The following is a 17,858-nucleotide window of genomic DNA, read 5'->3' on the forward strand; positions in this document are numbered from 1 at the left end:
CTAAACCAGTCAACTTAAAAGCTGTAGCTACCCATCCTAGCCACCCTCTACCGCCAAACTTTTCGTCACGCTCTGCACAAATACTGGAGCACTGCACTTTACAAAGAATTCTTGGACTGATTTCTCTGTCAGCATTATTGGATTGGGCCGACATTGAACTTTCCAGGCAACGTCCATTTTCGGTCCCGTTTACCATGTGCGTTCATTGTGCCCCCGCACCGGTCAAGCGCGTCACGAAAGGTTAAAGGCTGGCGTGTCCAACAGGTGTATCGTACAATTCATAGCTTATATTCTTTCTAGCGAAACCATTTTCACAAACCCCCTCATATAAGCAGTTTTATCACGCATTCCAATGGCTACTTCGATTACCGAAGCTAAAATAGCGACCAAGTCTTTGCTCCAAAAAGTTGAGCCACATATGAATGATGCGCTGGCACTTGAATCCCTGGGATTTTTTCTGCCGGTTGCCTTGAAGGCTCTAGATACGATAGGGCTCTTTAAAGTAGAGGAATCACCAAGAGCACTTAGTGAGTACAAATCGACCTGCGACAAACTTGTGGAAGCTATTCAATCCAACGAGGGTTCTCTTGGACAAAGAGCATGGAAAGACGTCACTGTCGATGGCAAATCATGGCATGACCATTTGGTTACAATGAAATCATGCATCAGCACCCTTCAAGCAGAGGTCAATAAGATAAAGGTTGAAAGACCGTTCCTGGCTGAAGCTATCCTGGCCGCCGTTGAACTGAAAAGGAGAATTCAGAGTTCTGAAGGCTCTTCACCTCATTTCGACATCTTAGATGGGACGCTATTATTCCTACTCTCTGCATTAGACCTTTTACAGTCACTTCCCCGCCAGAATAGCGATAGTGTTGCAGACCTCGCAGGTCCTCTACGGCAGTGCAGCTTGAAATGTCGCAGCGCCCTCCCCAGTTCAGAAGAAGCAGTTGTTTGGATGGAGAGCTGTCAACAATTATTGGTGTTACTACAAGGGTTTTCCAACACATTCGTGTGCTTTTTCTTACAGAAAAACATGTAGGACAATCCCAAAGCTGTCTCCTGTGCGTAAAGGCTGATAAAAATAGGTCTGATGATGCGAAGCTGCGAGCTCTCTCCATTTTCAGCACGATGGGTACATACTACATGCAGAGAAACCAAGGGTTGCTACAGCGACGAGTCGATGATATGTTGGATGCGAATCGAGCGCAACCGGCTTCTAAAAGCGCAATCCAGGCTCTACCCAGAACCACTAAGAGCGTGAGGGAGATCTGTGTGATCTGCACAGAATCGATGGAGATCACTACAATGCCATGTGGTCATTGTTATCACGATGGCTGCCTTTCCCATTGGCTGAAGGTGGCCGATTCCTGTCCTCAGTGCAGAGAGACGTTAAAAGAGGAGAGAAAGGCAGATACAGAAGGATGGGTGGAGGCAACAGAATGATATGTAGTTCTTGTCGCCGCGGATACACAGGACGGAAGCCAATTCCCTTAGCAACTAAATGCTGCATGTCTTAAGTCATGATCTCCAGTAACATTTGAGTCAAAACGGTGTTGGAGTACATGAATTGATTGCTTTTGATACGACTGTGTCATCTAGGAGCTGCAGACGGTCGATTTCAAGGTATAGGCATAGGCCTTGAAGATCTTGATACCCGGTTTGTTAATCTGCGCGAAACGTCCGATTTTGGTGTAGAGAAACCTCGAAAGTGACTGACGTGCCACTGCAGCAGGCCGAAAGTCGCGATGAGATGAAGCGATCGCTTTCGAGGCTCCTGCCCATGAGATTCAAACGACAAAACGTGTGAAAGGTTGTGAAATCCAGTGATGGCCAAATGCAACGAGCGGCGGGCAGGCTCCAGATCCTGCTTCCTGAGGCGAAATTTTCCATTCCACGTTGGGCGCTTGGCTGGCACAAATATTACGCGGCAGGAGCACGCGGAGCAGTTCCGCACGGATCGGAGGTACCAGACTGGGGTGTCAATAGGCACGAATGCTCGCGCAACAGTAATACACGGGATGACGACTTATAACATTGCCGTAGCAATAGAAAGTAATTAAAGGATGCCGTACATGAGTTCACTGAGCTGTATAATTTTATCGGTGTCAATACAACAGAAGACTTCCATTATGCGATAAAAAGTAGCTCCTTGCGGCGTGAGCGCGAAGGCGACAACGCGAATATATTTTTTTAGTTGAGCACTTCACAAGCATTAATAAGTAATTAGAGCATGTATTCTAGACAAGATATATAAGAAATGAGTGTACGTTGTGAAAATGAACCGCCGCGAAGTCGAAGGACCTGTGGTCTGTCCCCTCACGGTGGGCGTCCCGTGTCGTAGGGGGGATTGTTAACTGAGAAGATTCAGAGTTTCCAGCTCCTGCAGGATTTCGTTCATGGAACTGAAAGTACCATGCCAGCAACCCTCCATCAGCTTGCTCAGCGGCATGTTTTGGACATCCGGAAATTGACTCTTGGCGTATAATTGCTTTACATGGAGGAAACGATCGGGATGTGCTGCAAGTTCATCGTGTGGCTTTCTGCCAGTTACAATCTCATAAATAGCACAGCCAAATGCAAAGATGTCCGTCCTCTGGCTTACTGCTGGTGTTGATTCCTTGTAACTGAACCACTCATAACATGCTCTTGCCTCTCCTCCATCAACGCCACAACCCTCAAATCGATGATCTTCAAGCGTCCGTCAACCGTAATCCCATTGTGACATCCAACATTAGCATGTAGGACGTCGTTGTGATGCATATGTTTCATTCCCTCTGCAGCTTGCTGGAGCCAGCGGATTTTCGTATCCAACGAGATCTGGTACGCCCCACGTTCTTTGATTATTATCCGAATGGATTGCCCGCGTTCAAGGATGAGACCATTGTTTATTGCTCCAAAGCACTTCACAATGTTTGCATGCCATCCCAAACGTTCAAATATAAGGCGATCTACGTCCATTCCCTCATCGTAAAACTCTTTCAGAATTTTCTCCTCGTCAATCGCATAAATGACTCCTGAACCACCAGCCGCCAAGAAAACAAGACTTTCATAGTCAACAGATGGGTGCGATTAGAGCTGGACATGCTTCTTCACCTCTTGAATCATAATCTGATCCTGATTGTGCGCCTGGGGAAGTGGACTTTGTAGGTCGTCACGCTGTTCGTATGAGTCGTAGAGGGGAAGGGCTATGGTTGAGGTCGTGAGCTCGTTCGTCAGATTGGCTGTCTTGGGCGTGCGGGGTTGACGAGGTAGGAGCAGCGGTCTAGAAATCAAGAGAGGCCGTCGGATTCAGTTCAAGCACGAGAAAAAGGTAAGAGGTCTCGGCACGATATATCATCCAGAGTGTTCCGCTATATGTGTCAAGGCAAGAACTGAAGGTGTCAATGAAGTGCAGTGTCCGGCCTTATAGCCTCAGGCATAAACTGGCTCGATGCGCCAGAATTTTACCTCAGCAGGGCTCAGGCGTTGTCCGATAAAGGGTATACCGACTCCTATATCAGTCTACAATGGCTTAAGCATATTTTCGATCCCGAAACAAAGGAACTTGCTGACGGGAAACCACGCGTGCTAATCGGAGATGGCTTCGGAACGCATGAAACGCTCGAGATTCTCCAGTATTGTTTCGAGAATAATATCATCCTCTGCCGAATACATCAAACAAGCTTCAACCCTGCGATGTATCAGTGTTCAGCTCTTTGAAGACGGCCTATCGTGAGCAGGTTGAGCGCTTGGAGCGAGGTTGTGTTGGAACAATTAGTAAAGAGCATTTCACCTACCTCTATAGCCCTGCAAGAACCAAGACGTTTACAGCTCGCAATATACGAGCTGGGTGTTCTAATGCCGGTTTGTATCCCTTCAACCCTGACAAAGTACTGAGTGAGGTACCGCAGCCTCTACGTGAACTAACAGTACCGGAAATCAATGTGACGGAAGCACTATCTGATACGTCCTACGAAATACCGAAGACCCCTGTAACGCTAGCGTTAGCAGAGGCGTTCACATCCCTCTCGAACGCGTTCAAAGGGCTCCCCAGTAAGGAAGCAAACAGACAATAAAAAGAGAAAATGCAACAGAAGATTATTAAGGCTGCCTAACGGTGTTTTGCGGATCGAGCCATCCTACAGGGACAAAATGAATTTTTGGTTGAAATCAATAATAAGAACAAAGTCCGCCGATCCACCAAGTCTGAAGTAGTGGGAAGAGCAAAGGTAATGGCCTGGGAGGATATAGATAGGGCGAGAACAGAGCTTGCTACCAAAAAGAAGGAAAAGGAGATCAAGAAGGCTGAGAAAGATGCAGAGAAGGCTCAGAAAGAAGCTGAGAAGGCGGATCAAGAGGCTAAAAAAGCCGAGAGGGAGTCGATGAAAGCCGCAGGTAAAAGCGCACGTGGACGAAAGCGCAAGGCATGTCCAGCAGCTGAAGATGTGCTCGAGCCAAGTGCGAAGTCGCCGCGATTGAGTAAGGTGCCGGAGCCTGTGGGCTCATACATTGGTTGGCTGGGTGTGGAGCAACAAATTGCACCAGTGGCGTGGATGATCTAGTATTGCAATAGGACAGGATAGACTCAGGGATTAGTTCCATTATCTCAGCTTGAGTGGGCATTGCAGGAGTCATTACTACAGTTAGAAATACACCTACTGAATTGAACTATTTTAACCGCACTCTTCGCCACTAGCTGATCCAGGCTTCTTATGAATTTGGCAGCTACACAAGTGCTACACTGGTCTGGCGGTAGAGATCCGTAAGGATTGTAGATGCCAAGCAAAGAATTGTAAAGCCGCTGAATGGCTCAGAACCTATAGTAGTGGACACAAGCTTCGGAGACACGCCTCGAAAATAGTCGAACGCAAAAACTATGCCGCACACGTTGAGAATAGGGGGGTTTTGGGGAAGCTTAGCGTTGTATATTTTCCAAACGTTTGATTGGGTCTGTCGAGCCGGGCTGGTTTCGGAGCCGAGAGAGAAGTCGCAGAGCAGCATTGCACGAACCGACTTCCGCCGATCGCCACAAGGCTGATTAGACCTCCAGAGCTTGATTGCACGGCTGAGAGACTTGTTATGATATCCTTTATCGTCATCGAACATGGCAAGAGCATGCTGGTGACGCTGTGACAGGAATGCTTGAAGATCTCGTCAGATTGACACTGTGTGTACTCCGTAGACCAGGCAAATGAGCAATGATGAGAAGTGTAATATTTGAGTCTGAAGGTGTCTACATGGCCCAAAGTTGCCAAGCTACAGTATTTGGCAGGAAAATATCGAGTATAAATAGAAGTGCGTTGTTGCGACTGCTTTTGGGACGAGGTACCAGAGGAGGTGGCTCGCCCACCGGGTGGCTCGTTACACGGGGATAGATGTTAGGTATTTCTAGCACATCGCTGCCGCCAGTTACGCGTCTCATGACATGCAATCACCTTATTTTAGCAGTACTGACCTTAGCCATATCGCTACCGCCAGCATGTTCTAAAGATACTAGAGACAACGCCACCGCTCTTAGGTAGGCCACTGATGCTTAATACGTCGCTTTTGTAAGGAGCATCGCCTACATCCCCTTGACCGTAGCAGGGCAAAAAGCACAAACGATCAGAGCATCTGCTCTGATTATTTAGCCAATGATATTCTATACTTATAAAAATCCTCACAGCTTTATCTCCGCCTCGTATAAAGAGCCACACTTAACGCCCATCACCGCCAACTCACATATGAACAGATAGCTGATCGTAAAGGAATCACAGCATATCGCCGTATTCTTCCTACTGCAATTCAAACGGAGCAATATCACAGCCGGGTGGTAATGGAGAAGCCGCTTCTTACGGTATAATATAAGGCTGACCCCCTTGCTTGGGCACTTGCTTATGTACGCCGGTCTCAAGAAAAGCAGGCAAGAGTTATATCGACAGATGAGTGCTCAATTACTACTGTCAGCTTTTTACTATCTATATCACCCTTTAAGTAGAGGAAAAGTATATTGATTAATGCCTTGTGCCAAAATTTCAAGGTTATTCTATATGGATGATCTGAGGTTCAACCAGTGGTAACCTGCGAGGACCACCTTATCTTTAAGAAGGGATAGAGTAGTATTAATGGAGATGTATAGTCGTCAAAAATAGTAAAGATCCATCTTTGGAGTAGAGATACAGGTGCTCAGAAATCTTGTTCAAAGGTTGCTTCATGTTATATTATTTAATAGAGAAAAGAAAGTGTAAAGGGTTTGCGATCACATTCTAGCAAAGTAACTTACCTTGGGGAGGTGGTTCGGCATACTGGAATACGATAAGCAAGACTCCTGAAGGTTACTCGACGACCACGCGGACGTGGATTTGGGTATCTTTCTAATTATCTACCATTGTTGATGAAGCATCTATGTTGGGGTGTTTAAGAATCCCGTTCTTGGTAGACTGTCTGTTGGATGTGAGCAATGATGAGATAATTTCGCACCTTGCGTCCCTTCAAATTGTATAGCTATCTAGACCAATTTATGCTACTCATTCACCCTTACACAGTCCTTTCTAATTTCCATATATGTTTTATCTGTGTTTTGTGTCTGTCACATACAAAGACTATTTCCCATATGAACTAGTACAAGTTTCCGCTAAGAACACGGTCTGAACTTAGGCGATCTTGCGAACAGAACCCCGTACCCCAGGACACGGTATACCCTTTTTCCTTCAATACGGTACCCTATATCCTATGGTGATGCCATCTTATTTACCGTACCGTTTACCGAATCGAACCGTACCGATCGGTAATGCTGTTATCATGGGGCATCCTAGGTATGGGCTCCTCAAGCCGTGCCATGCAAAGTCGATTTGCCTAACGTAGATTCAAGATCGCGTCGACAGTACCCATCGTCTTGTCATATAGACGAATTCTGAAAGCCGTACCATTGGACACCTAGGTCTCGCAATCACCGCAGGTGATGCCATGCTCGCTGGGGAGAGCGACCACAATGTCGCTTTCTGAGGCCCCAACGGTGCTCAATTCCTGCAAGGACTCTCCCCTGAGTGTATGGTATGCTCCCTGAATCCACTTCAGCCCGCGACGTAAAGTAGATGCTTTGTTCTTGCCTCTCAAAGCATATTCGTTAGAATTTTCGATGCTCTCGTCGACTAAGAGGCACTTGGTGCTCTCTGAGCCGCCCGTGCTGTGATAAAATCTCGGTGAGTAATTCGGGAGCAACATCTTGTTGAGCGGCGTTTTCGCCATGCTCTATCCAACGACAGCATTGCTCAAGAACACTCTCTTCAAGGGAGAGGAAGAACGGATAGCTCTAAACTCCATATTTAGCCGTGGCTCTGCTTCGGCAGACATAAATAGGTAGAACCTTCAAATAGAACAAGCTCTATCTTTGGATCGAACATGGACGGAGCAGACAGGCGAGGATACCTTTAAGTATGCGATGTGGTTTCTACCTGCCCATAGCATGAAACACACACCTCATCACTTCAACAACACCTTGAACTCCACTATGCTCTTCACGATCATATTCAAGATTTCTATCAAGCGAGGAAGCAAGTCAATGGATGGAACTAAGTCCCACACCGTCTTCCCAAACAAGCATTCTCCCGGGCACTCACACAGTCACCTAAATTCTTCAAACAGGCAGCCAGACGAGTGTAAGGTCAAGCGAATAAGCGTTCTTCGAGCCAACCCGGTAGTGGATACTCATATGTCCATGCAGGACATCAGCACGAGACCAGGTGAAACAAAGCCGGCTCGCGCACAAGTTTGAAACATTAACTTGCTTGGATTTGTGAAGGATTTTGATATATGATATTATGTTTCAGGCAATTAATTACTTTATGCCCACCTGAACCTACTTTTGTGATGTTGTTCCCACATTTAGTGATGGCTATCATTAAGAATCATAAATCGATTCACCATCGGTGCAATTTTTGCGTAACGTTATTTCGCCTCCTCTCTCAATCATTGGTCTTTTTTAGCAGCAACCTATACTTTGGTGATATAAGCGATCTCGTTCCTTTTCTCAGCACACGCTAGCCTACGTCAAAACCCTGACTCAGACACAGGCATCACAATAATTAAGTTAAGTTATTAGAATATGGACGCCATGTCATTGATTGTAATGTTGAATGTGATGACCTTATTCTCGTTGACACTTGCGTTTTTATATCGCTAGGGTGGAAATCCGACTCAGTCAGGGTAAACTGACTCGTAAGGCACGCAAGGACTTTTATATTCTGCAAATGCGGTTGATCTTCTAATCAAATAACTTGTGGGGTAGAAGGCCAATTTTACAATTTTTCCCGGATTAGCGAAAGGTTGTATTTGGGTAAAATTGAAATCCGTTCTTGCAAACAAAATTGACCATGCACTTAATGTAAGCAACTTGCCGGAGTGGAAAATAGGAATGTCAAAATGCCAAAGATGAAGATGTCTCATCGAAGCATCACGAGGAGCAGGCATTGAGGGTGACAATGTATGCGAAATCTGCACGATATAGCTTACGTATGAGGCAGTGTATTCCCATCTTGACGAGTTTAGCTATAATGGAACCGATGGAAATTGCACCATCCATCAAGGACCAAGTTGCCATTGTTTAGCTCATGACACAGTCTGCTGCGACTCGAAATGGTAGTTGATACGGCCAGGCTCTGTTGAAAATAACGAACTATGGAATCTAATCCGTCCGGTATTCAGATGTGTTGCTGGTTCACTTCGCAGAAAACTCTATGGGGAGTCCTCTCCTTCTCAATGATTCATTGAATGTTGAACAACATGAATTTTTTTTCTTTTTCTTTTTTATGGCTGTCCTCTGAAAGGTATTATGTAAAGTCTTAAATGAATTTGCTCATACTATGCCCAGAGAGTCAAGGAGCGCTCTGAATCGCTCTCGTCGTCTTCGAAGTTGGAGTTGCCCACAGATAGTCTTAGAGACGGGGCATCTGCCCCGAGTGCCCGAGGCTAAAGTACTTGTATATTAAATAGAAGCCATTTATAGTCCGTTTCAGCCGGTTAGGGCTATGCCAGACTTTCTAAGGCTAGTAAGATGACATGTGTCCTCCTCGAGATACAACGTCTAACCTGTATATTTGTATATGGGCTGGGAACCAAAGCCGACAGTCTCACCCCATAGAAAGAAGGGAAAAGATATAAAAAACCCTCCTTCCAGGCTAGCATCTCTAGACATAGATCCCAATCTAAAGGAGAAAAGGGAGGAGACAATTAAGCCAGTGCTCTGCACTCCCCTAACTCTTTCCTTCTCTTAATTGTGTAAAAGCCGCCTCTTGCCTTAGCATAACCATTTATTTCTCGCTAAGTCCCTCCTCTATAACTCTCCTATAAAAGTATAGTACTTAAGTAGATTGTATATTGTATGAGGCTCTATCAGTTGTGGGCGTGCGCTGATTGCCAGACAACTCCAGATAGATGAGGATTTGGTACTCACTCCTTTTTGACATTGCGCTCTGTTTAGCCTCAGATAAGAGCAAGCCCCAGACTGAGTTGACCAGGTGGCACCACGAGGAGGTGACAGATGCGACCCCCAAAAATGAGAGGGTAGATACGGAGAAGTGGCCAGGCTATTAGAACGCTCTTGCATGGCGGCCTTAGGCTTGCCGGAACGGCTTAGAACTAATCAGAATTCAAAAAAAAAGCTGGAGTTGCACGATTGTTGAACCTTGGCCTCAATTTTCTATACTAAAGCATTTAAAAAATATTCTACGGATCGATACTTTATTCTAGCAGTGGCCATTCATTATACGACCTCTCAATCGTGCGTCCAAAATATGGGTCGGAATTCCCATCGCTGAATATGCCGGTTTCTCTGCCTACCTCAATAGTGTAAGTATTGTCTAATCGGCTTGGGTACTGTTGGATGGCTTGTGTACTGTCGAATGGCTTCGGTTATGTTGAATGGTTTGGGTACAGCTGAATGGTTAATTAGGGTGCAGCTCAACCGTTCAGGCATAGCTCAACCGTCGGTGGTGAGTGTATCCGCCAATTTCAGCAACCTTAGCAGATTATGGACCAGCTCGATCCGCACAGTGGCCGAAAATGTCAAAAAATATAAATATGATGAGCTCATCCAGGAAGTACTTCTGAAAAGGGAGACATACAGATCAAGATGCAGTGGCTTGTAGAGCACGTGTCATTTTGCGCCTCAAGAGTCTATTTGGAAATAGGCGCAGCGCGTTCCGCAGTGGGAATGAGAAAAGTGAGTATGTCATGGAAACAGAACGCAAGAAGGACTGCTAGGCGTGTAGTACTGGGTGCTGGAGATTCTGAATTCGCTTTTTCTCCAAATTATAGTGTAATCCCACAGAAGCACTCCAGCCTACTTAATCACTTTGATATTTGAATCAGTACTTATTATATCAAGGGAAATTCCATCTCACCCGTTCATGGAAGCAGAACTATTTCTCACAAGTCCCGTCCCGTCCTGCAAACACAGCACTTGTCACCTTTTTCAAGCTTTGAGGAAGTTTCTTGCATGATCGCATATTTGTTTTCACTGAGAATTTTACGTTATTCGCAATAACAACGTCAGCACGTTAGAGAATGCGGTCAAGATCCGGCATGTCAAAAGATCTCCCTGCAGGAGTTGGACTGCGCCGACAGAGATACCCCACAGCCGCGCATGCGCAATAAATTGATTAGCTGATGAGCACCGACAACATTTGGGACTACATTAGGTTCAACACCGTATGCTGTGCAGTTGTGCTCCACTGCTGCTTATAGAGCGACGTTACCCGCGCCAGAAACGACGTTGATGAGCTGTGACCTTGCATTTAATCAATGACGCTGGAAAGTGGGGGATATAAACGTGGGTCTCAAGGTACTCGCGCACTTGGCCTGAGTCTGAATTTTCTTGACAGTTGGTGTAGATTGCTGTTCTCTTACATAGGCTAAGAGTTCCGCCTCCTCCTAATTGCTAAGCATTCGGTTCGAAGGCTGCCGAGCGCTACGAGATTGGACACCTCTGCGCACTTCTGTCATGCCATCCAAATGGAATGGTTGGAGTGATTAACCTGGTAAGGCAGCGTACTAGTTCTAGCCGTAGTTAGCTGCTGACTGTCCAGAACACAAATTCCCAGCTGTCAGCAGGAGGCTGCAGCAGTAGCAGCGCGTTATCAGTTGTCGGCAAGAAAGCCTTTCCGAACGGAGGAAGAAGGTGCATCGTCGACATCAATTGTATCCACTGCCTCAGCCAGTGCTACTGAATCTTCTCAATTGCCTATCTAGCCATCGCATCACAGAACAGTGGCGAGCCGCTCTAGACTTGCGACCGAAGAAGTTCATGGCAGAATTATATACCAAATCAATTTTCACTAATCACGTCTGCAAAAGAGAGAAGGTAAAGAAGATAGTTGAGATGGCTTGAAAACGATTTGATAGCTGAGCAAGACGAAGCTAACTTTCGGACGTCGGCATACCTGACTCCTTCTTTTTGCATCTTCCGTGGCCCTTTTGTACTGTGATCTAATGTGTTGATGGACTCACTGCCGAACCACTCTGCTGGCAACCTCCCAGACCTATAAGTGCCTTCAAGAGGCTGCGATTCTTAGCACGCATCATAACGAAAGGGGGAAATCTTGCTGACCTCGCATCCATACGTCTGATGGATATCCCTTGCGAAGCTGTAGGAGCATCATCCTCTCTGTTGTAGATAGCCGATCTTCCAGGTGCTTGATATACTGCTTTACTCCAGTTCCTTTGAGTCTCCTCTTTTCATCAAGGAGGTAAGGCATCTTCCTGCGGAGCTCCATGAATTTACTGGCAACACTGCTCCAACCACGGTTTTTTCCTGTCAAATCATTGAGTATCTTGTTGCATACTTCTTGATGAATCCCATAGAGGCCGTGAAGCTCTAGAATTGCAATCACTTCTGGGGGAGTCCAAGTCCAGCGAGGCATCTTTTCGCTTGTTTTAGAGCTCTTCGATCTCAGATCTGAGCGCCTTATATATCTCCAGCTACGGAGTGCATAAACCGCATCCTCTGAAGTCCATTGGGGCTAATGCAAGTCCAATCGCATTCTACCAATCTAGGAGCCCATGAGGCGTTCTGCAGATAGCTGATAAAGTCAATCCTGCGTGATTAGTACAGAATCTTCGTATCTCTGAGAGCCGATGCTGCAGTACCAGTCAATGCCAGGAACAGTGATCCAGCATTTCACGTATATGACAGCTCTATGCACGTCACAACCGGAAACTGCAGGGTTGATCTCGCAGTGGAGCCGTAGCATGCCCCTGACAAGACTACGGCCGTATGAACGAAATTCAGAGTATACTGCCACAAATCCTTGTTCAGCAGTCCCGTCCTGGTGAGTGGGTGGCAGCTACTGCACGTCCGAAGAAGGAGCTTTCCAAATGGGATTCGATAGCACACAGTACTTTGGCGCCAATGATTTCCTTGTCCGCCGACCGGAACATTCACTTAGATCTTGCTGTATGAAAGGAATGTGGAGATATTCCAGCATTCTTCTGGCCATTCCTTGACGAAGGTGTGGAAAGCAGCAGGCAAAGGGCCTGTGATGCTCAATCACGATTAACAATGGTTAGAATCTCCTTCAAAATGAATGAGCAGAGAGTGAGCTTAGCTATCATCTTTCTGGAGTATTAGCCCAGATGTTGCACCTCAGGCTGGTCGTGCTTGGCCAATTGACCTAGAGGAGATTACTATACAAGAAGGGAAAGCACGAACAGCTACTTTCAGGAGAAAAGGAAATCATGTTGAGAATGATTGACGGACAATACCGGGAAGAGAGGCTCTCAGCGCCAAAAGACCAGTATCCTCATTTCAATTAGTTGCATAAATATCACTATGGTATGGTATACCCTGTCACGAGCTTTGTTTAGATATCACTACCACGCGTACCGTACCAATCGGCTAATACTGTTAACGTGGGCACCCTAATCAGCTGGGCTGTATACCACTCCGTAGGTTGCGTACGGATAGAACCAGGCACGCTAGGAAGGCCATTTGCGAATGGCATGTTGCCTTGAAAGATTCCAGCTTGATTCAGAGTAACAATACCTGACAATCCTGAAGAAGAGGGCTCCTGGCCAGTTTGATCTACAGTAGGGACCGATATGTCTTCTTTTTCTATCCAAGCACCATTGTTAGTCTTTGTCTACGTGTCTTTATTCAGAAATACGGACGCTTTGAGAAAAGGTACTATCAAGGGAGGCATTCATCTCTTCAGACCATGTACGGTAAACGGGACGGTATCACTAGAGCAGATGGCTGCTGAGATTTGTCCAGGTGGATTTGAGATTTGCCCTTGAACTATATTCTACGTCTAGTTCTGTCCTAATTCGGCCTAGGTCAAGAACTAATTAGCTCTGTAAAATTAATCTAGAATTGGTAGACCACCTTACTCTCGCGGAAATCCTTGTCGGCTAAATATTGCCCAATATTAGCCAACTATATTCAAGTAGAGTTGTCAGGTGTGAGTATTGGGTGTAGTACTTTGGTTCAGCTATTCTAATACCACTGGCGCCAGTGTCTCTTGCGTGGGCTAGAACATATGTCCTATTGTAAGGAATCAGGCTAGATGATGGGAGATGGGTGGCACATAGAAGGACAAATAGTAGTATTGTAGAGTGATCGCTGGGGAAGGGAGCTTCCACAACCTGTCACAGATAGATATATAGGCAGGTAATGTCCGCTGGTGTTCCGGTGCTGTCACCGCCCTATCACAGACCCACAGATATAGAACTATGTGTCGCACTGAGGGGCTAGCCTACTGTAAGCTAGGCAGTGCTTGAGATTGCTGATGTGCAGCGCTCAGGGAAGCAAAAGGAAGTGAAAATGTAATGTAGATGGATGTATTTTGATGAAAATGTGTTCTTATAGTGATAACATATGTTGTTGTTTATCTTTTGGCTCGTCTTTACAGAAAACAGTCTTTTATGCGGGAGATCATGTGATATTTCTGCAACAATAACTTATGGCTCTCCGGCTGGGCACGGCCGCGCGTTCCCCGGATTGTCTACCCGGTGTTCCAGCACTCAGGCAGTAGCCTGCCTTTATTTAAGATTTTTACACAATCTTACTGTTCAGGCATTCCTCTTTTATAACGCTTTTGAAATAGATAAGATAGGGTGGCAAAGTCGCATCTGTCACCTCCTCGTGGTGCCACCTGGTCAACTCAGTCTGGGGCTTACTCTTATCTGAGGCTAAACAGAGCGCAATATCAAAAACGAGTGAGTACTAAATCCTCATCTATCTGGAGTTATCTGGCAATCAGCGCATGCCCACAACTGATAGAGCCTTGTATAACACACAATCTACTTAAGTGCTATACTTTTATAGGAGAGTTATAGAGGAGGGACTTAGCAAGAAATAAATGGTTATACCAAGGCAAGAGGCGGCTGTTACATAATTAAGAGAAGGAAAGAGTTAGGGGAGTGCAGAGCACTGGCTTAATTGTCTCCTCCCTTTTCTCCTTTAGATTGGGATCTGTGTCTAGAGATGCTAGCCTGGAAGGAGGGTTTTTTATATCTTTTCCCTTCTTTCTATGGGGTGAGACTGTCGGCATAGCCCCAACCGGCTGAAATAGACTATAAATGAACGTCATCATCATCATCCTGAGCTCCCAAAGTTGGTCGGCCCCAACACCTTTACATGACATGAAAAAGTATTCTGTTGCTTCTTAAAGTTCTTATATCATGTTATTCAAAGAATCAAAATATTTTATCTTATCTCTTTGATGATGATGATCATGACGTCCATTTATAGTCCGTTTCAGCCGGTTGGGGCTATGCCAGACTTTCTAAGGCTAGTAAGATGACATGTGTCCTCCTCAAGCTACAACGTCTAACCTATATATTTGTATATAAGCTGGGAACCAAAGCCGACAGTCTCACCCCATAGAAAGAAGGGAAAAGATATAAGAAAACCTGCTTCCAGGCTAGTATTTCTAGATATAGATACCAATCTAAAGGAGAAAAGGGAGGAGACAATTAAGCCAGTGCTCTGCACTCCCCTAACTCTTTCCTTCTCTTAATTGTGTAACAGCCGCCTCTTGCCTTAGCATAACTATTTATTTCTCGCTAAGTCCCTCCTCTATAGCTCTCCTATAAAAGTATAGTGCTTAAGTAGATTGTGTGTTATACAAGGCTCTATCAGTTGTGGGCGTGCGCTGATTGCCAGATAACTCCAGATAGATGAGGATTTAGTACTCCCTCCTTTTTGAAATTGCGCTCTGTTTAGCCTCAGATAAGAGCAAGCCCCAGACTGAGTTGACCAGGTGGCACCACGAGGTGGTGACTGATGCGACTTTGCCACCCTTGGGAGCTCAGGACATTCGATGTAAACGCCGCTCTTAGATTAAGGTATAGGGAGATCCTGAGGCCTGAAAGGATTAGAAGCGTAGACTCTGAGTGAACCATGGGTCAATACATAAATAGATTATTAACGTAAAGTAAAGCATAGTAGGTCTGGTCAGAGTAGAGTAAACAAGCAAGCAAAGCAGACAAAGCAAAGCAGTATGTTGCGCTCGGGTTCCTCTCCATCATCCGTATCCCACTTCCTTTATACACCCTCAATCTCACCCCTGGCATCCTTGTCAATAATATTATTTGGGCCCTATCCTATACTTCATTGGTTGAGCTCAAGCTCAACCTGAGACGAGCTCGAGTTGAATTCATCCGTGCCTTATTCTATTGCCTGGTTGACACCTTTTCATCCTGTACCTGTGGTACTGAAACAGTGTGGTATAGAAAAGGAAGAGTATGGCAGATGACAGTGCTCCGGAAGATCTAACGCATAGCGGCAATCAAAGCCATGTTAGTATTCCGCATAGTTTCCACTGACGCGCTCGAGATCGAATCAAGCCTTCTCCCAACACACCTTAGGCTCAGACAAAGGGCCCTAAATATCCTAGGCAAACTTAAGATACTGCCCACTAACCACCCAGTCTGGCCGCTTGTCCATCCGACCACGTCAGCCCCAACCCGCAGTATAATGTAAAGCCTATTTATACTTATACAAGCAATAGCAATAGAGAACAGGCTGTTTTAGAAACTCAAAATTATCAACCTAGCACCACTCCCTCTATGGCGATGAACGCCCTTCGCAACAATAAGAACAATGTGCAGCAGAGAAGAAGCCAAAATGACGACCAAGTCGCTGGTCTTAGCTGACCCTGATTCAGTAAGTTAATTCAATTATTGTTCTATTACGAGCCTATAATCTCGGCCTTCCATAAATAAGAACATAAAAATGTGTTCAAAGAGCAAAAAAGGAACGGTCAGTGCAACATCCGAGCATCAACTACGTTTTCTAAGGTGTTTCCTCTCTGGTTCGCTGTGTTTTGCTTCGCTTCTTCTTCTGATTTTCTGTGCTCTTCTTCGCACCTTTGCCTTTGCTTTTTTTATTTTTTTCAACTTCTTTATTTCCCCCCTTCTTGGCCTCCATGGTTTTTCTGACTTTTTCAGCTTTTTTGGCCCTTCTTTTACCATCAGTATCGCTGCTTTCGCTTTCGCTTTCGCTATCACTCTCGCTCTGGCTCTCGTTTTGGCTCTCACTTTCTTCATCATCATCAATTGTAGCATCACTATCATCATCAGTATCCTCTGATTTGATATAGTACCCGGCATCAGGCTCGGGGGTTGCCTCTGGCTTCTCCCGGTCTCGAGGATCTTCAGAAGGCTTAAATTTAGGATCATATGCAGTCTCAAATTTGACAGCTAGCCGCCAGAATCCGTCCCTGGCCCGTCGTCTTCCTCCACTGAAACGCGGTCCAAATTCACTTCTCGAGTAGTATATGATTCTGAGCTTCTCACCTTGCGTGCATTTCACAATGTAATGTCCAAAAGTTCCCTGTTGGTCTCTTCTATATTCACCGCTTCGTCTCGTTTCCAGAATTTTAATATCTTTGGTGGAAGGTGAGTGCTGAATGGACCAGGTTACACCAATGATCTCTATCTTCCACTTATTAAGTTGCTCAAAGGGAATTCTGCCTGCTGTTATTTCCTTCACACCAACTAATTCGTTCTTTGTTATCGTTGGATCATGCACCGTTCTGCGGACTTTATGTTTAACTCCTTTTTTTCCGGTTCTCGTCCATTGAATACAAACCCATATCGAGCCTCTAAATTCCATCCATCTTTTTATTATTGCGTTCTCCTCTGGATAATTCTCATTAAACACGCCAATGCCACCTTCTAGAGATGACAGATCGACTCCCTCTTCCTCGGCGTCAGAATCATCCGTGGCATCTAAATCTTGGGTATCATCTTTTGAAATGGACTTTTTAGCTCTCTTCTTCTTCGTTGGTGGGCTTAGCTCGTTGTACTTTTCATCATCGGATTGTTCAATAGATTTTCTCACCCTTGGCTTCTTGCTCTTATGTTTCTTCTTTGGCGTGGCAGGCTCATCTTCTTCTGTATCGTTTTCAGATACTTCAACAATCTTCTTTCTGCTAGACCTGCTACTCGTCTTCTTCTTCTTCTTCTTCTTCTTCTTCTTCTTCTCCTCCTCCTCCTCCTTTTTGGCGGACGTATCTTGGTTCTTCCGCTTAATTTTCTGGCCATTAGGCGGGTGATCGTCTACGGTGGCACTGCTATCGCTGTCATTCTTGCTGACGTCGTCATCGGACGGAGCATCTACCATCTCGGCATCAGTTGACATTTTTATGTAATTCTCTGATGAGTTTGAAAATCAACCGTTCAATTCGCTGCCTTTCACTTTATATACCCTGATGTCGTAGACTCTAAGGACATAAATAGAAAAATTTATTTAAAGAAATATATCGGATACCAAGATAGGCATTCATCTCCCAGAAGAGTTTAATTCTATCTAAATATAGATATATTCCTACGTAAATCTCAGAATCTACGTCATCTAGGTGTTGCCAATTTGGGAAACAGGGCGAGTACCACTATCCAGA

At 45.4% G+C, this 17,858-nt stretch overlaps 4 protein-coding genes across 7 annotated transcripts; 1 reads left to right on the forward strand and 3 right to left on the reverse strand.

Annotated features, from left to right (window-relative positions):
- Positions 1-23: 23 nt before the first annotated feature.
- PV09_09484 lies at positions 24-2,224 on the forward strand. Of its 2 annotated transcripts, XM_016363547.1 has the most exons (3): positions 24-196; positions 301-1,035; positions 1,086-2,224. In XM_016363547.1, exons 2-3 carry the CDS (start codon positions 353-355, stop codon positions 1,441-1,443), a joined length of 1,041 nt encoding a protein of 346 aa, XP_016208624.1. In that variant the 5' UTR covers positions 24-196; positions 301-352; the 3' UTR covers positions 1,444-2,224. The 2 variants fall into 2 exon arrangements, with proteins under 2 accessions (XP_016208624.1, XP_016208623.1); XM_016363546.1 differs by having other exon boundaries at positions 24-1,035.
- PV09_09485 lies at positions 2,125-4,361 on the reverse strand. Of its 3 annotated transcripts, none has more exons than XM_016363550.1 (3): positions 3,777-4,361; positions 3,553-3,670; positions 2,125-3,501 (listed from the first exon to the last, which is right to left on the reverse strand). In XM_016363550.1, exon 3 carries the CDS (start codon positions 2,956-2,958, stop codon positions 2,599-2,601), a length of 360 nt encoding a protein of 119 aa, XP_016208627.1. In that variant the 5' UTR covers positions 2,959-3,501; positions 3,553-3,670; positions 3,777-4,361; the 3' UTR covers positions 2,125-2,598. The 3 variants fall into 3 exon arrangements, with proteins under 3 accessions (XP_016208627.1, XP_016208626.1, XP_016208625.1); XM_016363549.1 differs by having other exon boundaries at positions 2,125-3,043; positions 3,094-3,670; XM_016363548.1 differs by having other exon boundaries at positions 2,125-3,670.
- Positions 4,362-6,894: 2,533 nt separating this feature from the next.
- Positions 6,895-7,206, reverse strand: PV09_09486 (uncharacterized protein; the record flags this gene model as incomplete). The annotated part of the gene is made up of 1 exon (XM_016363551.1): positions 6,895-7,206. The coding sequence occupies one exon, from the start codon at positions 7,204-7,206 to the stop codon at positions 6,895-6,897; it is 312 nt and encodes a 103-aa protein (XP_016208628.1).
- A 9,043-nt stretch (positions 7,207-16,249) lies between these two features.
- PV09_09487 (uncharacterized protein) lies at positions 16,250-17,599 on the reverse strand (the record flags this gene model as incomplete). Its single annotated transcript, XM_016363552.1, has 1 exon — positions 16,250-17,599. One exon carries the CDS (start codon positions 17,597-17,599, stop codon positions 16,250-16,252), a length of 1,350 nt encoding a protein of 449 aa, XP_016208629.1.
- Positions 17,600-17,858: the final 259 nt, after the last annotated feature.

Source organism: Verruconis gallopava (genome assembly GCF_000836295.1).
Source record: "Verruconis gallopava strain CBS 43764 unplaced genomic scaffold supercont1.72, whole genome shotgun sequence".
NCBI classification, from domain to species: Eukaryota; Fungi; Ascomycota; class Dothideomycetes; order Venturiales; family Sympoventuriaceae; genus Verruconis; species Verruconis gallopava.

Coding starts and splice junctions, on each gene's coding strand:
- PV09_09484 (XM_016363546.1), top strand. CDS start 353: ATGGCTACTTCGATTACCGAAGCTAAAATAGCGACCAAGTCTTTGCTC. Junction 1,036..1,085: donor TTTTTCTTACAGAAAAACAT/GTAGGACAATCC, acceptor TGATAAAAATAG/GTCTGATGATGCGAAGCTGC.
- PV09_09485 (XM_016363550.1), bottom strand. CDS start 2,958: ATGGACGTAGATCGCCTTATATTTGAACGTTTGGGATGGCATGCAAAC.